The 23,323-nt window shown below is 40.3% G+C and overlaps 1 protein-coding gene across 16 annotated transcripts in view; it reads right to left on the bottom strand.

The window, feature by feature from the left end:
• Positions 1 to 23,323, bottom strand: part of GIT2 (GIT ArfGAP 2) — a 48,520-nt gene that overhangs the window by 11,766 nt on the left and 13,431 nt on the right. The window contains exons 8-17 of one of the 16 annotated variants that reach the window (XM_036874407.1): positions 17,550 to 17,595; positions 17,406 to 17,411; positions 16,378 to 16,429; positions 13,006 to 13,078; positions 12,657 to 12,754; positions 11,383 to 11,494; positions 8,236 to 8,378; positions 6,057 to 6,206; positions 2,106 to 2,354; positions 386 to 475 (exon numbers count right to left, since the gene is read on the bottom strand). In XM_036874407.1, coding sequence (XP_036730302.1) covers positions 386 to 475; positions 2,106 to 2,354; positions 6,057 to 6,206; positions 8,236 to 8,378; positions 11,383 to 11,494; positions 12,657 to 12,754; positions 13,006 to 13,078; positions 16,378 to 16,429; positions 17,406 to 17,411; positions 17,550 to 17,595 — 1,019 coding nt within the window. Of the gene's footprint in view, positions 1 to 385; positions 476 to 2,105; positions 2,355 to 3,608; positions 3,686 to 6,056; positions 6,207 to 8,235; positions 8,379 to 11,382; positions 11,495 to 12,656; positions 12,755 to 13,005; positions 13,079 to 16,377; positions 16,448 to 17,405; positions 17,412 to 17,549; positions 17,596 to 23,323 lie in introns of those variants that run through there. The other 15 variants (XM_036874408.1, XM_036874411.1, XM_036874406.1 and 12 more) reach the window with 15 other exon arrangements.

The raw sequence follows: 23,323 nt of genomic DNA, 5'->3' as shown, positions 1-23,323 counted from the left end.
TGTCTTAGTGTTTCCGTTAGTCCAAATACACTAGTTCTCTGAACAAATTTGGACAGATTTGCCCTATTACAATATTTAACCAGCAGCCAGCTAATTTTCTGATTGTTTAAGAAGACAGAATGCTCAGAATCAGTGTTACAGGGTGAGCTGCAGACTTTGTTAAACGTCACGTGAGACTGAGCAATGTGGAGTCCGAGGAGACGGAGGCCGCCTCCTGCAGACATGCATGCGTGTGTGAGTGCTGAGAGCTGAGACACCAGGAGGGAAGCGCTGCCTCATGCAGGACAGCGAGCACTTAGCGGAGGGAGGGAGGGCTGGGAGAAGCACAGAGCGCCAGGAGCGCTGCCCCTCCTCCAGAGAGCAGAGCATTCAGAGTGTACTTAACCCTTCGGGCGCTCTCGTCCCTCGACCAGGAAAGTGTGGAGGGGAAGGAAGGCAGAGACGAAGAGGAGGTCACAAGCGCACTCCTCCCAATCTGGAAGGGGAAAAAGAAACACACTCGGGAAAACACAAAACAAACAAAAAACCCCACCACCTACCCTGGCTTCGGCCCAGGTTTCCCAGTAAAAGAATCCTAAAGAGCAACTCACTACACACGTGAGATCAGTGCTGAAACTTCCACGCTAGCCAATGACAGATCCCCAGAGATGTTTAATCCCTTAGTGAAATGCCTCTCGGAAATTACTCGGAATTTATAAGGTTACTTTTCTATGAGGGAAAGACAATACCTAGCATAATTTGTCAAATTTGCCAATGTTTTTTTTTTTTTAATAGACAGCCTTAAACAAATATTTGTTTTTTAACCAGGACAGATGATATGAAATGAAAAACTATACAAATGATTTAAAGTTGGTATACGCTATCAATCTGCTCCTTAGTACAGATATAGAACTTTTACAATAATAAGACGTTCTTACATTTTAAATGTTTCTAAAATAAAAAAGTACACTGTGAAAACTAACAAAGTGGCTTTTCCTAAATTTTGTTTTCAGTTATACAAAAATAAGATTCTTAACTTAGTTCAATGGCATTCCCATTACACCAAATGTATCAAATCAATTGCTTTAGAATGTTCAGCCCAAACAACTTAAAAAGTTGAAGTAGTAGACTCCCAATTACAATACAACAACACTGTAATTTTATCACATTAAAGCTTGACAAAATTAACCTAGGGCTTAATTTCCTAGACCATATCCTTTACTTTCTATTTACTCTGAGAATTTTTTTGGAAACTCCTATAAGAGTGGACTGAAGAATAACTCTGACATTCAAAAAGATAAATATTACTCTTTGAGAAAACATCACATAGGTTCAAAATGCCTGCAACATTTTGTCAAAACATAGGTTTTTTAAAACAAATTAATCCCCAAGAAATATAATATTTGAAACCCTCACAACACAATAGTTATTCCACTGTAAAATAGAAGCATTAGTAGCCTGTTACACAATACGATCTTTGGAATGTAACACTTGTAAGGTCGATATAGAATTCTTACATCTCATTCTTATGAAGTGAAAAAGCAACACTTTCTCCACGCAGGGAAGAGGATGCAGCTAAGCAGGCACACTGACCACAGGTGCAGGGGCTGCGGAGGCCCAGAGGCTTCCAGACCTGGCCTGCATGCCCAGGCCACAGATGCCACCCGCTCCACTGGGAGGAGCAGAGGGGGCGCCTTGAATTTTCAGGGCTCCTGTGGGTAAGGGGGCACATGCCCGTCTACCTCGAAGAAGACGGTACTTACTTCCGCCGGTAAACTTTATAATTTGCTTTTGTTTTTGGAAATAGGGAAGGAAGCTTGTTACCAAAAAAGTTCCAATAGTGGCTGGCCGGGAAAGATATTATGGATACGGGGGAGAAAAAGGGGAGAGGGGCTGAGCAAGAGCCAGAATCCCCAGGGTAGTTGGAAAACTTTCGGCCAGTGGCCCTGAGTGCTTGTGGGAACACCGCAAGCACCTGTCGACATGTTAATACAGCAAACACAAGGACGACTCTTGTAGCCCAATTTGGCAAAGCAGAGACTGGGGATCTGCAGGTTCAGAAGAGGGAAGGCAGGAGTCAGGCTGGACACAGAGTGAAAAGCAGAAGCGCCAGTGGTGTTACTTACGTGCGCAGGGAAAGGCTGGAGTCTCGTCCTGCTCTCTTCGGGGTGGTTCACTTCTCCCATTGGGAGATAGGGTTTCTGACCTGATCCCGTCTCGTACATGGACATGGGCCTACTGCCCCGGGCAGATGGACGTCTCTTTAAGGAAGAGTGGTTGGAAGTGTCTGTGTACTCAGAATCAGTTTGCACCTGATATATATTGGTTGTGGCCTGTTTCCTGAGGTTCGAATTTTCACTCTGGAGTGTTTGAAGCTGAAAGACATGTTTGGCAGTGGGACTGTGTTTTTCTACAGCAAGCAGAAAAAGCAAACACCAAGTAAACGCATACAACTACCAGCTCTAACAATAAGAACAGTAACAGCGCGCTGGGTTGAAAGTCAAAGGCAACTACAAACCAAAACTCTTTCTTCTGGAATGAGTGAAACGCAATCAACTCACTTTGTCACTTAAGCAAATTAAATAGCTAATTTCTGAATGTGAAACCGTTGCAGTTTGGACTTTTTAAAAGTGAACTGTCTAACCACGTAAAAATTGGTCATGGTGGGCCTGGGAAATGTTTGCAGGCAAGCTGCACTCTGGATTATTCTAAGGCTGTTTCAAGCAAGAGCTTGAGATCATTAAGACATCACTTAGGTAACTTGCTTTTCAAATGAGCCCTGAGCAATTTGCAAATGCCAAAAATGTCAGCAGACACCATGGAAGCAGCACAAAGATAACTAGAGTTGCTTTGCAAAGCAAGAAAGACAGTGAAATTCAGCTTACGAAAAATCAGATGAGCTACTGCTTCCCAAAAAGCCAACAAGAAAAAATAAGATCAACAAGTTTTTATTACATAATACTCTTTAAAATTCCAAACAATTTAGCACTTTTTTAAAAAGAGAGGGAACCAGATCTTGGTTAAGTTTGCTATATTAACATATCACGAAGAAAACCGGAGACCTATTGAACTATCAACATCTTCATCTGAACGCTCCACGTAGCGCGCGCTGCCCTCTGGTGATCGGTCATCTTTCAGCCAGGGCCGGAATACCTGGCCTCTCTCTCCTTTGGCTCTGCCGCCCAAAAATGCGACCGTGGTGGTGTCAGCTTTAAACACTCTAATCTGCCTGGCACCACCCCGTTTTAGTTAGAGGCTGTCACTTGGAGACCCTGAACGCTCTTTCCATTCCTTACATGCAGGCTGCTTCATGGTGCTGGATGAATTAGAGTTAAGGGATCAGCAAGGAACCGAGTTACTCTTTAGCATCTGGCATTTTAAACACAATTAACTGAGTCCAGGCTGCACAACGTCCTTCCCCTCTGGTGCTCCTCCATCTTCCAGGACATTTTATAAGCTGGGTGTGGTGTGAGTTCAGCTGTCTACTCTTTGACACAGATTGTAAAATGTGACCAAATTCCCCACCAGGGCCAAGGCTTAAGTCCACAAGCAACTGTGTCTGCACCAGGAGATCATTACTTTTTCAATAGCAAGCCCATTCAGTGTTAGGAGTTACTTTCAATTTCTATTTTAGAAAGCACCGATCTGTGAAAAATACACCAATAGTGGCTGCTCCTCTTCATTAATTAGCATCTTTTCCAAGCAACTGTTAAATGTGAAAGATCAGACACAAATCATGCTACTTTGTCAACTATATATATTAAAAAACTTTACCTAACTTCGAAATAAAATCAATGCATCTTCGCTAAATAAACAAATTCCACATACTTTATATTAGTAGTGCCAAACTTTTGTGAAAGTCTGATTTACTGTCTTTGCAACAGAAATACTCTCATTCTCAGTTTTCTCAAAGCGTGATCCCTAAGAAAGGGTAGATTGCTTCTACACCAGAAAGGCTTTCAGGGCATAACTTATACCTGCAACTCCCTTTCCAAAGAAAGAACAGCTGCAAAGTGACAAGCAGCTACTGAAAATTCCTACATTCCAGGAAACAGACAGGCATAAAGTCCCTGTCAAAACTACTTATTAGGGAACTCATATTCTACGATGAAATGGTCAAGGTCCAACCAGTGAGGAGCATAACTGACACACGGTCCTCAGTGTAGGGCTGGGGGACCTGGTCACATGCTTGTGTGTCTATGTGAAAACCTCTTAGAGTATTTTAGACAAGGTCTTGAAATCTTAAACTTTATCTTCACACTTTTCACGCTAAAACATCCAGCCTGGATTTCGCTTGAATGTGCTTTGATGACCACTAGTTCCTGGTCTCAATTTTTTTAAATTTTAGTACTCTGTACTTAGCGAGATGTCCTCAGATAAATCTGGATGGTGCTTATCTTAATAAGAACCAGACTACACTTTTTTTGTCCAGAAGGAGTATAACAGGACATGAAAAGTTACAGATAATAGGTTCAGAAATCAAAAAGCATTTCTAAGAATTGAGGAGATAATCCATGAACAATGGCAAATAATTCCACTCTGCATTTCTTAAAGAAGCTCGAGACATTTGCTTTCAGAGATTCGAGGTTATCTCTGGTGATTTCTACAAATACTAACAGGAGAATAATAAGAACAAAAATGGTGATGCTTAGCAGACTGATTTGCAGTGGCAAAGTCAGCATGTTTCAGAAAAAGTCGCCTCAAAAAAATGCATTAGTTCAATTAATGAGACAAACTGTAATTCATTAAACAAAAGACATTTCAGAAAAGACAGAAGAAGTGCAAGCCCTGTATGCTATGGCAAAAGGGCACTTTGTCTGTCTTGTTCATGGCTGCACACCAGCCGGTGATAGGGCCAGGGCGGCACAGAACCAGTGTTTGATTAAAATCTGATTGATCTTCAGGCATTCTTGTCCCCTTCTATTATAGGTATTGAGGCCATCTATCTCAAAACGTCTCCAAAAATGATCTAGAACTCAAAAGAATTCTGGACCAAGCCGCAGGCGCGGGTGCACTGCAGTGTTCTTCCCTGACAAGCAGAGGGGCACGGACCTCTTCTTAGATCTTCAGCCTTCCTTTAGGAAGCACCACTGAAAAGGGCCCAGCCACAAATGAGGTGCACCATGTCCTCTGTTCTTGATAAAGATTCTGAAGCATGACTCTTCAAATGATAGTAGGAAGACACAGATATATACTTTGTTTTGTTTCTGTTTAAGGAAGTGTACAGAATCTCATTTTGTAGAGCACTGAATGATGGGAGCAGTACCCACAAAGTCTTGGGCAGAATTTAGAATCTTTCCACTTCTTTTTCTTAGCATTCTTATAAAAAGTTATATACGTAATCCCCTCTGAAGCATATTCCTTGCTACTATTAGCCATACTTTTTTTAGAGATAGAGATTAATATATATATTTCTAACTCTCTCAAAAGGAGGCAAACAAGGAAATGCCGAGCAAATGGGATTGTTTCTTACCAGCGTACAGTTCTCGCTGGTGCAAACGCAATGTTTTCTTACATTTATTAAGTACCTATTCTGTGGCTCTGAGGACATCATAAATTAGTGGTAATTACTGGTGAAAAAAAAGCGGGGCTGTGGGACTGGGCTGCCAGGGCAGGGGTGGGTAATATCTTAGACTAGAGTGAACAGGGACAGTACCCCTTGTGTGGTGTGGGGTTTGGAATGTGGATAAACACATACACCTGTCCTGGGCTTCCGTCTGCCCTGTCTTCATGGTGTGATTATTCTTTAGAACAAGCAATAAATAGGAAGAATCACATCCATGGAGTGGTGTCTAGCTTCCCAGGAAGCACAGGATAGTGCAAGGGTTTCTACAACTGACACAAACATTTAATAGGCTGTAATGTTTTCCTACCTGGGAAACTTACACTGGATTTATTTCTAATCTAAGTTACTTCATTTAAAATATCCAAAATACATACTGCTTCCAAAAAGACAGCTTGGCCCAAAGATTTTTAGATCTGTGTTTCTTCCCTCTGACCACAAGCATCATGCCTGGGATTCTTCCTTATACTATGGGGTTAAAGAGCAACCATCCTGGCATTTATTGACATGTTACCTTTTTCTGCATAATTCTCAGCTCGTCACTCAAGTTGTTATTCACCTTCATTAGCTGTTGTATCTTGGCCTCAGAAGCCACTAGAGCGTTTTTGACCTCCATAAATTCCTGCACAGTGACTGGTCCATCTGATAAATCTGAATCTAGGCTCTAAAAATAAATTGGGGAAAATGTTCACAATCTGAGACGATGATAACATTCAAAACTAACTGCTAAAGAATTTCAAATTCTGACCACGCCAGCTGGATCGCAAAGTTAATCAAACCAAATCAAGGCTTCTAAACGTAATGCAAAAATAAAACATAAAGGTAGGGCTACTGAAGTATTTGAAAAATTTTTAAGTCAGTATTTTCTAATAGATCAGACAGTGGGGCTACAAATCTATTCTGACAATGACTATGCACATCTGTCTTGTCTGCCTTTCTCTTGCTCATTCATTTTTCTTTTTTTATTCATTATTTCATTAATTCACTCATTCCAACTTTTCTGATGCTTTTTTACTAAGCATCAGGCAGTGTTCTAGGGGCTTGGGATACATAAGAAAAGAAAATAGACAAAGATTCCTGCTTCCATGGTGTTTACATCCCAACAGAGTGAGAGAAGGAAAAAATAAAAATAAATAACTATATAGTACAGTGAAAGGTGATAAGTGCTGTGGAAAATAAATAGAATGGATCAGAGTGAGGGGCTGGGGAGCTGAAGTTGGGGTGAAGGTGGGTGCATTTTAACCTGACAGGTGGGTAGGTGGGACATGAGCAACAGCCTGCAGGAGGGGAGGTCATTAGTCAGATGGCTGTCTGGAGGAAGGGTGTTACAGCCAGCGGCAGGGCTCAGCTGGAGGGAATGGGTGTGCAAGGCGGAGAGGAGGAGGAGGCCGGCCAGTCTAGGGACCCCGTCGTGTAGGGTCCTGTCATGACCCGGCTTTCACTCGAGTGAACCCAGCGCTTCTGTGGAGACCGGGCAGAGATGTTTCAGATGCAACAGGTGACTCCTGCCATCCCCTCCACATTCCCTGCATCTGCCAGTGGCACCACTGATTCTCACAGCTGTGTAAGCTGGAAAACTGTGGACACAACTCCAGTTAGTCTACCTTCCCACTTCAAACATCCAACTTATTGCCAAGCCCTGCCTTTTTTATCTTCCTCCTGTTCATCCATTCTCAAATGTTTGCTGGGCTCCTCTGTGGGCCAGGTCTGGGAGACTCAGCAGTGGGTGGACCAGCCAGGCCCCTACTGCCCTGTCCTTGGGCTCACACTTTGCTACAGTAACTGTTCTTCCATCCAGACCCTCCCAGCCGAGGCCCTGAGGTGAACCTGTGTCACCTCTTGTTTGGACCTCGTCAGCACCTCCTACTTGGGGTCCCTTCCTCCACTCCCTGGTCCACCGGAACAGTCCTCCCAACACAGAGGACCCAACATGGCTGACATCGCCCTCCTGCCCTGCCTAAAAGCTGCCTGGGCTCTGCACTGTTGGCCAAGGTCCAGGCTCTTTGGTCTGGTGTCACGCTCCTGCATATGGTGTGACCCCTGCCCTCTGCTGCAGCTCTGACTCCCACTCCTTTCAGGCTGACTCTACACGTGACCAGATTTCCCCCCCGACGCCGCTGTCTCACTTCTTCTCTGTCTAGCCCACCCTCCCCAGCCTCTCCACATGCCCACATCCCAGGCATTCTTCAAGACACACGTTAAAGCCTCCCCTGATACTCCTCCTCAGTGACAAGTTGTGTCTCCGTTGACCACCCCAACCCCTGCTTGTGTCCGTGTTTATGACCCTTGTACTGCAGTCCTCTCTCCTCCTGGGTGGTGACGGCCTCGTAGAGGAAAGGGACTAGGCCTCACTCAGGAGAATATTATCCAGGGAAGTCTGGATAACTATCCAACAAAAGTAAACATTTGTTGAAAGAATAAAACCCACCAGTCCTTCCTCACAGGTTTTATAAAGTCAGAACTGCAGAAGGGCTGTGAGTCAACAACTGACTCAGGGACCACAGACCCCCTATTTTAAAACTATTTACCTCATTGACCTTTGCTTGGCCCAAGCTAGCAGAAAACCTGACTCTACTTCCAGAGCACTTTTCACAAGCCTAGCCCTCAAGTGATTTACAAAGCAGGCAAATTTTCAGGGGGAAAGATCTGAAAAGAAAACACAGTCTCTTCCTGTGTGCGGTGTGCCACCTCACCTTCTGCCTGTGCGCCTTGCTCGCAGTGGCTTCCAGATCCGTGTCTTCATCTGACGCCACACTGTCATAGTCCGGCTGGTCATTGTCCTGACTCTCACCACTGTGCTGGTTATTGATTGTTTTCAGTATGAGCTCCACATTGTCTATCAATAGAAGCAAAAAACTTTACTTCAGGCTTGCAAAAACTTTTTTTCCTAAAAAACTAGCCACTTAAAAGACTGGAAGAAAATGACAGAAATAGCAAGGTTATATTCACACCAAAAAGGGATAACAGAGCAAGTTATCAACTGGACAGAGAGTCTACTAAAAACTGCAGAGACAGATGTAAGCATCCCTCTGAGCGACCTGCCAAATGTGGGCAAATTAATTAGACGGTTTAGGAAAAAGCTGCTCAGATAAGGGGACAGGTTCCCAAATTTGTAATCATTCAAGGAAACAGGGTGTAGCTCGAAATCATGAAAATAAAGCTGTAACTAATGTAAGATTAACTGCAATTCAGTTATAACTGTACCTTGTTTACAAGGTAATGTCAAGTCAAAACAGAAAGGAAATTGTTAAAGCGTAGCCTAGAAACTAGGTGATCAAAGAGTAGGCACATCGGCCTTTCATTAGCTGAATGCCAGTGAGAGAGAGAAAGAGGAGAATGACCCATTGGACACACACGTGCACACCAGGAAGGTATGGTCTATAGGGAAGCAGGGATGACTCCATGGGCTCCAACACATTTTGAATGAAAGATTTCACAAATTATCCAAGTCTCTCCACTTTCTTTCAGGCAACTCAAGCAAACCTCTAATTTCCAATATTGTTTCTGGATATTTTGATGGATAATATCTTGGTGATAAATTATGTTTACTTAAAAGGAATTTTAATTTTTTAAATTAATATTTAAAATATACATGCCGGGGCTTCCCTGGTGGCACAGTGGTTAAGAAACCGCCTGCCAATGCAGGGGACACGGGTTTGAGCCCTGGTCCAGGAAGATCCCCCAAGCCTCGGAGCAACTAAGCCCGTGCACCACGACTACTGAGCCTGTGCTCTAGATCCCGTGAGCCACAACTACTGAAGCCCACGTGCCACAACTACTGAGCCCACGCGCCTAGAGCCCGTGCTCCACAACAAGAGAAGCCACCGCAATGAGAAGACGCGCACTGCAACGAAGAGCGGCCCCCGCTTGCTGCAACCAGAGAAAGACTGTGCGCAGCAACGAAGACCCAGCACAGCCAAAAATAAATAAATGAAATAAATAAATTTTTAAAAATATATACATATACATGCCATCAGATTATAGAAGTGATAAAGATTCAATATAGAAAAATTGAAACTAATGATAGAGTAATCATTCATAGCTATTGATACGTGTTGTTCTATTTCCTTCCAGTCTTTTTCCTAAGCATATACACATATATACAGTCAATTTCATTATTTGTAGCAGTTACAGTCTATAAAGTTGCTGTGAAGACAAATTAGCAAATATTAAACCATTGTTCTGACTGGAAACACAGGGTTAGGTTCCTGCAAACCTCTGATCACATTTTTGTCAACTGATAAATATATAACCTCGTTTTACATGCGATTCTGTTTAAAGACATCTTCAATATATGTTGTTGATCCGTTAACATTGAACTCATGGCCAACAGCACTATAACTCACGCCTGAACGAAGCCAGTCTAACACATGTATTTTCTCCACAAGGCACAACACGACCTTCTTGCGTTTAGGAATCCTACACAGCTCTTCAGCACTCTACTTGGGGACCACTTCAAATAGTGAAATCACCAACAAAAAGCATAAAAATGTGAAAACTGTGGCACTAAATAAATCTCAAAAAGGACACCTGTTTCGAGTATAAGAGTTGAAATAAGGCAGAGCATGGCCTTGTTCAATCTCAGCTGGGAATGTGCATTTTGGGTGACTCAAATTTTTCAGCATGTTGCATACATCCACAAATTACCATCAATGTGCTATCAGTATGATTTTGAGGTAACAAATTTTAATGAATAGGTGAATTGGCAAATATGGGATCCATGAGTAATGGGGATTAGTGGTATGTTTATATTTACATGTGATATATTCACTTGTAATATGTATATATATAAATGTTTTCCTTACAAAATTTGGATTACACTAAAGCTTTAAAAAAAATTAATTTATTACTTTATGTCATTACATAGTCTCTGAAAAAAAGTGTGCACTATTCAAATATGTAAGTAATAATTGCTCTATTATTGCTTATTTGTTTCTAATGTTTCCAGTGCTATATATAACATACATGTAACATCTCTATTTCCTCTCAATTAACACCTAGAAATGGAACCACCAAATCAAAGAATTTGTACATTTTGAGACTTTAAAGGACCCTTATCACTGCACCTTCACCAAAATTTAATAACGTTTCTTAGAACTTGTTTATGTCTGGTTGAATAAGTAAAATCAAGAAGACCAAATCGCTGTCAGTTAACGATTACTATCTCTGGGGAAGGCGATGCTGACTGAAAACTGGATCTTTATGGTATGTATTTTTCCTGTTTACATGTTTTGCAATTTAAAAATGTATTATTTCTACAATTAGAAAAAAACAACAAAAATACAGCATCAGGGCTGGGGAGGAAGTATGTTCCCAAGCATGGAGACAGGACCCTGAGCTACTGAACAAGACTCAAAGGGCACCTCGGAAATAGGTGCTTGGTGCTCTCATCACAATTTTAAACCACGATAATTCTTGCTGTAGACATCTAAAGTTTATAGCGACAAATTCTAATTATGGAGAACTCGGTCTTGTAGGTAAACCACAGCAGGTGAGCTGGAATTTCAATCAAGAGGGTTTAGTTTCTCATGTCCTTTAACAAGATCTAAGTCAGACTTTTGAGTTAATTTCAGAATGCAATTTTTTAGGGAAGACAGGTCCCAAGAGGTAAAAAATCATATATAAGATAAATCTGAATCACAGTTAATAACGCTGAAATATTTATAATTCACCAGGACTCAAAGAGAGAAACTTGTCGTCACAACATAGTACCAATAAAACTTACAGGGCTTTAACTAAGCTGTGGTGTCAATGATTGCTTTAATTATTTTTATAACTTTAACACTTGTGTGAAGTTTTAAGGCCAAAGAAGCAAACATTTAGAGGTCTGAAACAGTTACCTTTTGAACTAGAGAGAGGACTGCCTTGCTGTCTCCTCTTGGCGTCACTGAGAATGTCGATAACCAGAGTGGCAAACTCATGGGCGTTAAACCGAGCTAGTTTCTGTCTGCCCTGAGGGTGAGAAAATAGTTGGAAATATTCCCAGATGTAAAAATACACACATATTCACATAAAACTAGTCAGACTACTGTTAGACTTCGGCAAAGACCTTCCAGCATGCTCAAAGTATCATCAATCACAGCCATAACTGAATCAAATTTAACATTTTCCTTGTGAACAGTTTAAAACCATTTACATAATAGAACAATATAACATTTAAGTTCTCACAATGCATATCTATTTTTGTGAACCGAAACAAAATGGTTCTCTTAATGCTTTCTTTCTAATATCAATTCAGTTTTGAAGTAGGCCTACTAATCAAAAATTAATTTGAAGGGACAAATTTTAAAATTTCAACATAAAGTTATAGTCTAGAGGCTGGGACTCTATCATTATATATAACCAATAATCAATAAAAATGAAAAGAGCTTCATAATTTACTCAGCTTCACTGCTCTTGATGGATGGTTAGGCTTTTTTCAGTGCTCTATTATTACATACAGTGCTTCGATGAAAATGTGCATAAAGCTTTGTATTTTTATTTTATTAGAACATATTCCCAAATGAGGAATTCCTGTGTGGAAGGATGCAATTAATTTTGAGGCCTCTGAAAGCGGTTAACAGATTGCTTTTCTGAGGTCTGCAGCAATTTAAACTCTTATCTGTAGCATGAGAAAGCCCATCTTGCCACATCCTTACCAGTCTGGAGTATCCTTTATTATGTATTGATACTTTATTAATTTGATTGATAAAACTTTCATTAATGCCTTCAGGTTGCTTTCTTTGATTACTAATGAGATTAAACATTTCTTCACATTTGAAAGCCATTTATTCTTTCTTTTTTTTTTTTGCCCTTGCACTTGTGGGATCTTAGTTCCCCAACCAGGGATTGAACCCGTGCCATCAGCAGTGAAAGTGCGGAGTCCTAACCACTGGACCGCGAGGGAATTCCAGCCATTTGTATTTCTTTTGTGAATTGTTTTATATTCTTTCCCAGTCATCTATTAACTTCTATTGCTTTTCTTATCAACTTGTGAGGGTATGTGTGTGTAAAGGATATTAACATTTTAATCAATCAAAAAATCTTACATACCTGTCCTGGGAAAATAAAATACCATGATATCAGCCATTCCCCAAATATCACTACTAGTGAGTTTTTGGACTCGGCCACTTGCCTGGTTCCGTGTCGATGAGTACTCGGGATTGACCGGAAGGAAGGGGACGACGGTTGTCTCGGTCACCAGGGTGCTGTGATTTTGCGTGGCAAGCCAGACTAGCCAGAGGAAAGAGCCAGAGATAGAAGCTCATCACCACGGGCGCCACTGCTCCTCTAAGAGCCGCGGCTCTCGCGTTGCTAGGTAGACTAGGGGCAGCACACTCTGAAGCCAGCATACACAAGAGTCAATGTTGACACACGTGTTATCAGGACAGTAGAAATTGGGCAAGTACAAACACTGAGGCTGGCAGCTTGTTGCTGCCTACTGATAACAGAAGCTTAGCAGATAAAGCCACATGTTAAGTCACCTGCATCAGTCTCTCGCCTGTCAACTTCATCGTACACATCCATGGCAAGTTCTTCAAACAAATGATTACTTAGCTGAAAGTAAAAAAATATCAGGAACACAAGGGACAAGGATTAACACTAGCAGAATGAGTGGGGACTGCGACTTATTCACCCTTCTACCTCCAACGTCTTATCCAAAGCCAGTGCTTACTTAGTAAATGCCCACCATTATTAAACAGACAGTAACATTTCCAAAATAGTACAGATCCTCTAGAAACACCTGCCACCCACAGCAGCCTCCCTCCTGATATGCAGATAGGGCTGTGCCATAAGGGAAGCAAGAGGCATCTAAAGTGCGTATCTCAAAGGCAGGGTCCAGTTCTCCGCTCTTCGTGTGACATCACCTTTTTAAAGTCTCTTCTGCTCTTTTGAGAATGTTTGCCAGTACCCGCTCTGCCCCCAGTATAGGGAATCTGAAACCCTTGGTAGGATAAAGAAGCCAAAACACACCATTACGAGAGGATAAAACGTGCCACTGAAGGAAAATACCACCCAGACCTCGGTTAAGTCTCTCTGCTGTCTTCCTCAGTAGGGGTCCCCCAAACCCCCAAAAAAACTACCTGAGCATCCCCTACCAAGGACAGCCCGTCTAATCAGTACACTGTGCAGTGTCCCAACAAAACAGTCCCCACAGACTGGGGTGCCCTCCCGGCAACAACCGGCTCTTCCTCAACCCAGAGGAGGCTAAGCCCCTAGCAGGCTGGCTCCAGCTCTTTCTGCACTTTTTGCCTCATGAAACCCTGCCGCTCGGTGGCTGTTACTTCTGAGTTGACTGCTTCCCCACTCTGTGAGGGAAGATGCTGACTTTGTTCCATTCTCTCCTGTTCCCTACATCCCCACACAATACCTGGCACCAAGATCGGACCCAGTAAATATCCATTCACACACTGACCAGAAGGTACTTCATGCAGAATTTAAAGCTGGCTGCACACACCTCATTCAACTCGTTAAAATGGGTACAATACATTGTTAGGTGACAAAAGCAGGATATAAACTTCTATAATTACGCTTCAGTTAAAAAAAAAAAAAGGTAGGCACCTGAAACAAGAATTAGAAAAAATATACCAAAATATGGAGCGTGAACCCATTAAGAATATAGTAAACGAGGATGATTCCCCTTCTCTATTTTCCAAATTTTATCTGGTGTGGTTACATTACATTTATATTTAAAAATAAACTCTGAGAGCCTTTTGCTGGATAAGGTGATGAAGGACTGGGAAACTGAACTTGTACCATAAACACCCAATCTGTTTCCTCTAAGGGGCTACAAGCTAATGTCATTATTACTAACAATAACTACAGCAGCAACTCTGTTGCGGGCTTACATCCCAGGCACCTTGCTAATACCATCATCATTGTAAATACAACACCTCTCTGAAGACAGGAACTACTATTATACCACTTTACAGAGAAGGATACCAAGGCACAGAAGTAGCTTACCTAAAGTCACAAAGCCAAGAAGTGATGGACCTGGGATGCAAGTTTCTCTTAAAATGTTAATATTTACTAATTCAAGGAATACATTAGTGGTCTTATATTTCTCCCAGCTTTTCACTAGGGAGGGGGGAAGGAAAGAGGGAGGGAGGGAGAGAGGGAGATATTGTAGGATAAACACTGAATTGGCACTGATAGGAGGCGGAGACCACAGGGTGGGGGGCAGCTCACACTCACTGGGCAGCTCTGACTTGCTGCCTCTGCTGGATCACGACCTCCCTTTCTAGGAGAGGACACCGAGGTACAGAGAGGTGAGGGAGCTCGTCAGAGCCGAGATCCACACCTGACCAGTCTGACCTAGAGCCCAAGTTCTTGAGAGCTATACTCAACTTTGTCCCAGATGTTTATCTAGTGCCTGCCACACGCTAGAGATATTACAGACATAACCCCAGCTTTCAGCCTAGCAAACGCAGAATAGGATAGTCAACGGGAGCTTGGATTTTATCCATGTTTGAATTATTTACAATAAAAATTGGCTTACATACTGTTAAGTAATTAAAAGGAAATCACAGAATATTCAATGCTGACTCCAAAGCTTATCATCCTAATCATCTTACTATATGACCTCCTTAATTTAAGAAAGTCAATAAAAACACATACACACAAAACTGCAGATAGAGAACACAGAGACACCAAATTGCATAAAATACATTTATTTCATATTACAGTTAAATGCTAGTAATGAGAAATTCATTTTATGTAATATTTAGTACTTAATATTATATTAAATTCTAGTAAAGAGTCTTCTATGAAAAGGGGAATGAAGAGTAAGACATAAATTAGGGGAGTTGCAAGTTCAGAGTTAGGCTTTGGGAAAACTCCTACCTACACTGTGAAGGGGGTCAGATTTCAGCTACTCGAATGATGAAAGGGAGGGTAGCTGGGAAAGCACAGCAGGCAAAAGAGGATTCCTGACAGAGGACTTGAAGGCGGCCTCCGACGGTGCTAACCCTTAAAGAAATATTTAAACGCACGCACCTACCCACACCCACACCCACACCCACACAGTGGGAACCAGATGGGAAGCAGGGCAAGAACTGAAGGGTGAGAGTGGGATGACTCCCATAAAGGCTACGAAAAGAAGTTAAGAACCTTGGTTCTGATCTTGAGAGCAATGAGAACAGCTGAGGCGGGTAATCTGGTGGTTAGAATGGCTGGGGAAGCACCGGGCGAGGCTTCATTTGTGGGGACTAAACAGAGAGAAATTGTTCCCAGAGGAGTAGATTTCTCGGGGTCCTGACTAAGGCTGAAATGGCCAGGCTGAAGAGAAACACAGATACTAAAGTGAGCTTGTGACCTGCAGAACTGGGCAAACTCTGAGCACATAGCTGAGGCAGAACCAGCAGTTAAAAGCCTACATTTACAAAACTCTGATGAATGGCGTGGGACACGCATGACAGTTAGGGGTGGCTGGATCCCAAATAGCAGCGAGTCAATCTGCAGTACTCACCATTCCAGCTTCAGCTCTTATCATTCTCCAGCATCCTATGAGGCTACAGGAAGTAATCCCAAGAAGGGTGTCCCACTTATTCATGTACATTGAGAGAAACTAGGGAACTCTTACGGGGAGAAACAACTTCCTAATGTCAAAGGCACAGTCTTCGCTTTTAAAATGACAGAGAAAAATGCCATTATTTGAAGCCAAGCCAATAAATTGGATATACTAAACTTACTAGTACTCTCATTCTTCCTTGCTACATACTCGATGGTGCTTCTGATTTAACATCTGAGAGCACGAAACAAAGTCATTTGATGTACTAGGTAATGGGCTAAGAACAGGTATTAGCAGGACACATGGTTTTCCATACTGGAGTTCACTAGGAAAGAGAGATACTCACAGACTGAAGTTTCTTCTTAGCAGCTTTTGCCAATTCAGACAAATCCAGGCTGCTAAGAAAGTGTACAAAACTAATAAGCAAATAAATAAAACCATTTTCATGAGCTCTGTAGAAGATTAAGATAGCCAAGGGATTAAGATATTAATTACAGTTCATGGACAAGGTCAGAGGCCAAAATTCTACAGCCCAATCGTCAGTGAGGAAACTGAACAGAACTTAGTGAAAGTATCTCCTAGAAATACCATAATCATGCAAAGTGGTAAACAGAAAAATAATCACCTACTAACCAAAAGGCAAAATTATTGCCAGGTTAGTCCCCAGGCCCTTTATGTGAGAAGTCATAATTTTTAAAGTATTAAAAAAAGCATGCAGAAGAAAATACAAAAAGGGCAGAATGTTAAAAAACAGAATGGCAAGATTACATATGGAATAGCAATTAACCATTTCATAAACTCTTGACAGTATTTATGCAAAGTTTATTGGCTAAATAAGGGTTTAAAGTTCATTTCTGCAGCCATGAACTCATCTGACCTTATAGACCAGGGGCAACAGATTATAACCCACTTTTTGTTCGGCCTATGAGCTAAGCATAGTTTTTACATTTTTAAGTGGATGGAAAAAAACCCCCAACAAATGATACTTCATAATATGTGAAAATTATATGAAATTCGAATTTTAGTATCCAGAAATAAAATTTTATTGGAACAGACATGCCCTTCATTTACATACTGTCCATGGATGCTTTCATTTACAACTGGTAGAGTTGAGTAGTTGTGGCAAAGGCTGTATGGCCCAAAAAGCCTAAAATATTTACTATCTAGCCCTTAACAACAACAAAATTTGCTGATCCCTGTCATAGACAAAGGCTACACTCTCTTATAACACAGAAATATTCTGTGATATATCCAGAGACACAATATACTGTCACAACTAGCTAAAACTGTGACAATATCTCTAACTCCAATTTTATTAGCAAACTTCTTACTTGTGCTTTTTCAAACTTAAGTTTTATATGGTGGTTTACTTACAGCCATCTTATTTCCAAATTGCATAGCCATAAAAGAGAAAAATGTATGGGCTTTGTTAAACACAAAATATAATACACTTAAACACTATACAACCAAGGAAATACTAGTGACAGATAATATTGATTGTTATTTCAATGGCCTTACCTGTCTGCCATTTGAGGTATTATAAAGTGCTGTCCATTTTTGTGATCTGAAACAGAAACCAAGTCAAAGTTTTGTTCATATAAATATTGATAAGATCTGTAAAGGAATACCATCATTATTTTCTCAATTTATGTTTTGCAATTAGTATCTTCCCATAATTACGAACTATGTGGGAGAAACAGAAGTTGCCAGATTGACTACAACTTCCCAAAATCTGGCCAGTAGCAAGGATCATTTCCTCATTTTCTTCTGGTACAAAGGGCCCAACGTCATTAAGCAGAAAGCCTATGCTCACCCTAATCCTTACGCTGTTTGTCCCCAGTATAACCAATGATCTTCAGCCATGGAAAGGACATTTAGGGAGCTGAGGCAGCTTGGAGCAGGCTTCCATCTGCTCTCCCATGTGGGATGGTGGGGCTTCCTTGAGCTTCAGTGGCTTACCTTCAAATTAATCAATTAGCATAAAACAGTCAGGGCTGGCCCAGGTGGTCTGGGCAGGTCCAGGCACGGGCTCTGTCTCCTACAATGCTGACTGAGTCCTAATCAAGCTTGTGGAGGGCACTGATCATGTGCCAGTGAGTAAAGCCACTATGAGCATTCACATACAGGTTTTTGTAAAAACGTAAGTCTTTACTTCTCTTGCGTAAATACCTAGGACTTCTGGGTTATAGGTAAATGCATGTTTAAATTGGTAAGAAACTGCTAGACTTTTTTCCAGGGTAGCTCTATCATTTTGTTTTCTAACTGCAACGTATGAGAGTTACCATTGTTCCACACCTTCCCCAGCACTTGTGTTGGTTTTTTGTGTTTTGTTTTATTTCAGTCATTCTAATAGGTACTTAGTGGTATCTCACTGGGTTTTAATTTGTATTTCCCTAATGGCTAAAGAACTTCTCTCTTCATGTGCCTGCCATTTGTATATTATATTTGCCCAGATTTTATTGGGTTGTTTCTTTTCTTACTGTAAAGTTTTAAGTATTTAAGTATAAATATTCTGGATCCAAGTCCTTTGTTGGATATGTGATTTCCAAATATTTTCTCCCAGTCTGTGGCTTGTCTTTTCATTTTCTTAACTATAGTTTTTGCAGAGCAAAAGCTTAAAATTTTGACAAAGGCCAGCTTATCAATATTTTCTTCTACGGATTGTGCTTTTGGTGTTACATTTAAGTACTTTATATAATCCAAGATCACTAAGATTTTCTCCTATATTTTCTTCTAGAAGTTTTAAGTTTTACGTTTAGATCTATGATCCATTTTCAGTTAGTTTTTTAAAAAATATTTTTTTTATTTATTTATTTATTTATTGGCTGCATCGAGTCTTAGTTGCGGCACGCAGGATCTTTGTTAAGGCATGCGGGATCTTTTGTTGCAGCACGCGGGCTTCTCTCTAGTTGTGGCGTGCGGGTTTTCTCTTCTCTAGTTGTGGCGCACAGGCTCCAGGGCACGTGGGCTCTGTAGTTCTGGCGTGCGGGTTCCAGAGCGTGTGGGCTCTGTAGTTTGAGGCACGCGAGCTCTCTAGTTGAGGCGTGCGAGCTCAGTAGTTGTGGCATGCGGGCTTAGCTGCCCGTGGCATGTAGGCACCTAGTTCCCTGACCAGGGATTGAACCCACGTCCCCTGAATTGGAAGGCGGATTCTTTACCACTGGACCATCAAGGAAGTCCCCTCAGTTAGTTTTAGTTTTTGTTTTGTTTTGTTTTTTAATTTATTTATTTATTTATGGCTGCGTTGGGTCTTCGTTTCTGTGCCAGGGCTTTCTCTAGTTGTGGCAAGCGGGGGCCACTCTTCATCGTGGTGCGCGGGCCTCTCACCATCGCGGCCTCTCTTGTTGCGAAGCACAAGCTCCAGATGCGCAGGCTCAGTAATCGTGGCTCACGGGCCCAGTTGCTGCGCGGCATGTGGGATCCTCCCAGACCAGGGCTCGAACCCGTGTCCCCTGCATTGGCAGGCAGACTCTCAACCACTGCGCCAACAGGGAAGCCCTCAGTTAGTTTTTATACAAGGTGTGAGGTTTAGGTTGAAGTTCATTTTTCTGCACATGGATATTCAGTTGTTCCAACACCATATATTGTACTGTCCTTCCTCCACTGAATTGCCTTTGCAATTTTTATCAAAAGTCAATTGAATGTATTTGTGTGGGTCTACTTCTGGATTCTCTATACAGTTTCAATGATCTGTATGTCCACCTCTTCACCATAACCACTGTCTTGAGTACGGAAGAGCTTTACAGCAAGTCTTAAAATTGGGTGGTGTGATTCCTCCCATGTTACTACTGTTCTTTTGCAAAACTGTCTTGGCTATTCTAGTTCCTTTGTTTTTCCATGTAAAATTTAGAACCAGGATGTCCATGTCAATAAGCAAATCCTTTAATTGCATTAAATTTACAAATTAATTTGTGGAGAATTGACATGTTAACTATATTGAGTATTTCAATCCATAAACATAGTAGAAACCCTTTTTCAGGCTTTCCTTGATTTCCTTCATCACCATTTTGTAATTTTTAGCATATAGAGTCCACATATATTTTGTTAGATTTATACCTAAGTATTTACTTTGGAGCTATTATAAATGTTATTATTTTTCTAGTTTCAGGTTCTAATTGTCCACTGTTAGTCTACAGAAATATGATTGATTTTTGGTTGTTCATCTTGCATTCTGCAACCTTGCTAAACTCATTCATTAGTTCTAGAAACTTTATTATAGATTCCTTGGGATTTTCTATATGGAAATCATTTCATTATGAATACAGGCAGTTGTATTTCTTCCTTTTTAATCAGTGTGCCTTTTGTTTGTTTTTCTTGCCTTATGGCACTGGTTAGGATTTCCAGTGCAATGTTGAATAGAAGTGGTGACAGTGGACATCCTAGCCTTGTTTCTGATTTTCAGGCAAAAGCATTCAATCTCTCATCATTATGGATGATGTTAGCTGTGGCTTTTCAATAGATACTCTTTATCAGATTAAGGAAGTCCCCTCTATTCCTAGTTTGCTAAGGTTTTTCTTTTTCTTTAATCGTGAAGGGATGCTGAATTTTATTAAATGCTTTTTCTGCATCAACAGGTTAAGATTATAGTTTTCTTTTTTTAGTCTGTTAATGTGATGAATCACATTAATGGATTTTCAAATATTTTCAAATATCAGTCATATATCTGGAAACCCCCCTTGGTATGTTACGTTCTCCTTTTTACATATTGTTGGATTCAATCTGCTTATACTTTGTTGAGAATTTTGGTGTCCCTGTTAGTGAGGGCTATTTTTTTGTGCCATCTTTGCTGGGTTTGGTATCGGGGTAATGCTGGCCTCATAAAATGACTTGAGAAGCATTTCCGCCCCCCCCTTTTTTTTTACTGTTTTTTTTTTTTTAACATCTTTATTGGAGTATAATTGCTTTACAATAGTGTGTTAGTTTCTGCATTATAACAAAGTGAATCAGTTATACATATACATATATCCCCATATCTCCCTCTTGCGTCTCCCTCCCACCCTCCCTACCTCACCCCTCTAGGTGGTCACAAAGCACCAAGCTGATCTCCCTGTGCTATGTGGCTGCTTCCCAGTAGCTATCTATTTTACATTTGGTAGTGTATATATGTCCATGCCTCTCTCTCTCTCACTTCGTCCCAGCTTACCCTTCCCCCTCCCCATGTCCTCAAGTTCCCCGTACCTATTTTCTAAAAAATATCACATGAAACGGATGTTATTTCTTCTTTGAATGTTTGGTAGGATAGTCTCATTTTATGTGCAAAACTTGAAATGTGAATTCCAAACGCTTAAAAATATCTGTTAAGAATTATAACTGCAAAGCTAGCAAGCCATGTGAGTCATAAGCCACACTGATTGTATTGCTGTATGGCAATACCACTTCAGCTGGTTCACAGTATTTACCAGTGCGTGGTAAATTTTAAGTACAAATTCAAGTTCTTTAAAATGTAGGATTATATATTTACATTATCTCTTTCTTCTTGGATAGGTGTTGGTAGTTTGTGGCTTTCAAAGAATTGGTTCATTTTGTCTAAGTTGTCCAATTTATATGTACATTTATTTACAATATTTTGCATTACCCTTTAATGTCTGTGGGGTTTTTAGTGATATCTTCCTATGTGTATTCTTTCCTTTTTTCTTTGTCAGTATGTCTAGACATTTACCAATTTCATTAATCTCTACAAAGAATAAGCTTTTGGTTTCATTGATTTCTCTCTACTGTTTTCCTTTCTCAATTTCATTGATTTCTACTCTTTATTATTTCTTAACTTCTGCTTGCTTTGGGTTTATTTTGCTCATCTTTTTCTAGTTTCTTGAGGGTTGGGAAGCTTAGATTAGGATTTGAGACCTTTCTTCTTTTCTAACATAATAATTTAATGCTATAACATTTCCTGTAAGCCTTGCTTTAGCTGCATCCCGCACATTTTGATTTGCTGTATTTTCATTTTTGTTCATCTGAAAATATTTTCTAATTTCCCTTAAGACTTCTTCTTAGACCCATGGATTATTTAGAAGTATGCTGTTTAATTTCCAAGCATTTGGGTATTTTCCAGTTATATTTTGATTATTTATTTCTAGCTTAATTCCATTATGGTCAGAGAATATACTCTGTAGGATTTTAATTCTTTTAGATTTGCTAAGGTTTGTTTTATGACCCAGAATATGGTCTATCTTGGAATGTCTGACTGCGTACTTGAAAGGAACATACGTTCTGATGTTGTTAGGTAGAGGATGCTATAAATGTCAACCAGATGCAGTTGGTTGATGGTTTCAGTTCAATATCCTTGCTGATTTTCTACCTCTAGTTCTATCTATTAACTAAATGAAGACTGTTGAGTCTCCAACAATAATTGTGGATTTGACCTTTTCTCCTTTCAGTTCTATCAAAGTTTGCTTCCTATATTTTGCAGCTCTATTGCTGGGTGTGTACCCATTTAGAATTGTTATGTTTTTTTAGTGAGTTGACCCTTTTATCATGTGTCCCTCTCTATCCCTGCTAATTTTCTTTGCTCTGAAGTCTACTTTGTTTGATATTAATATAGCCACTCTAGCTTTCTTTTACTTAGTGTTGGCATGGTATATCTTTTTACCCCTTTTTGCTTTTTAACTTACCTATACCATTATATTTAAAGTGGGTTTCTTGGACACAGCATACAGTTAGGGCTTGTTTTGTTTTTTTTTTAATCCATTCTGACAATCTCTGCTTTTAATTGGTGTGTTTAGATCATTAACATTTAATGTAATTATTGTTACATTTGGATTTAAGTCTATGATTTATTATTTAGTTTCTATTTGGACCTCAGTTTTTTGTTCCTCTCTCTCCCCTTTCCTCTCTTTTTTTGAATATTTTGAATCAAAACACCTTTTGATTATTTGGGTAATTTTTAACATTCCATTTTAATTTATCTCTAGAGTTTCTGACCATATATCACTGTATAGTCTTTTTTCAGTGCTAGGGATTAAAATATACATAACTTTTTACAATCTACTTAGAAACAGTATTTTACCATTTTAAGAAGAATGCAAATATTTACCTCCATATTTCTTTTACCCTCTCCCTTTTATAATTGTCAAATGCATTACACTGACATATGCTGAAAACCCCACCATACAATACTATAACTTTTGCTTTAAACTGTCATACATATTTTAGAAAACTTAAGAAGAAAACACAGCCTATTGTATTTATCCAGATACTTATCATTTCTGTAGTTCTTCTTTCATTTCTGAAGTTCCAAGATTCCCTCTGGTATCAATTCCCTTCCACCCAAAGAACTTTCTTTAGTATTTCTGTTA

Source organism: Balaenoptera musculus, chromosome 14 (assembly GCF_009873245.2).
Source record: "Balaenoptera musculus isolate JJ_BM4_2016_0621 chromosome 14, mBalMus1.pri.v3, whole genome shotgun sequence".
NCBI lineage: Eukaryota > Metazoa > Chordata > Mammalia > Artiodactyla > Balaenopteridae > Balaenoptera > Balaenoptera musculus.
This window is presented reverse-complemented; position numbering and strand designations above follow the sequence as displayed.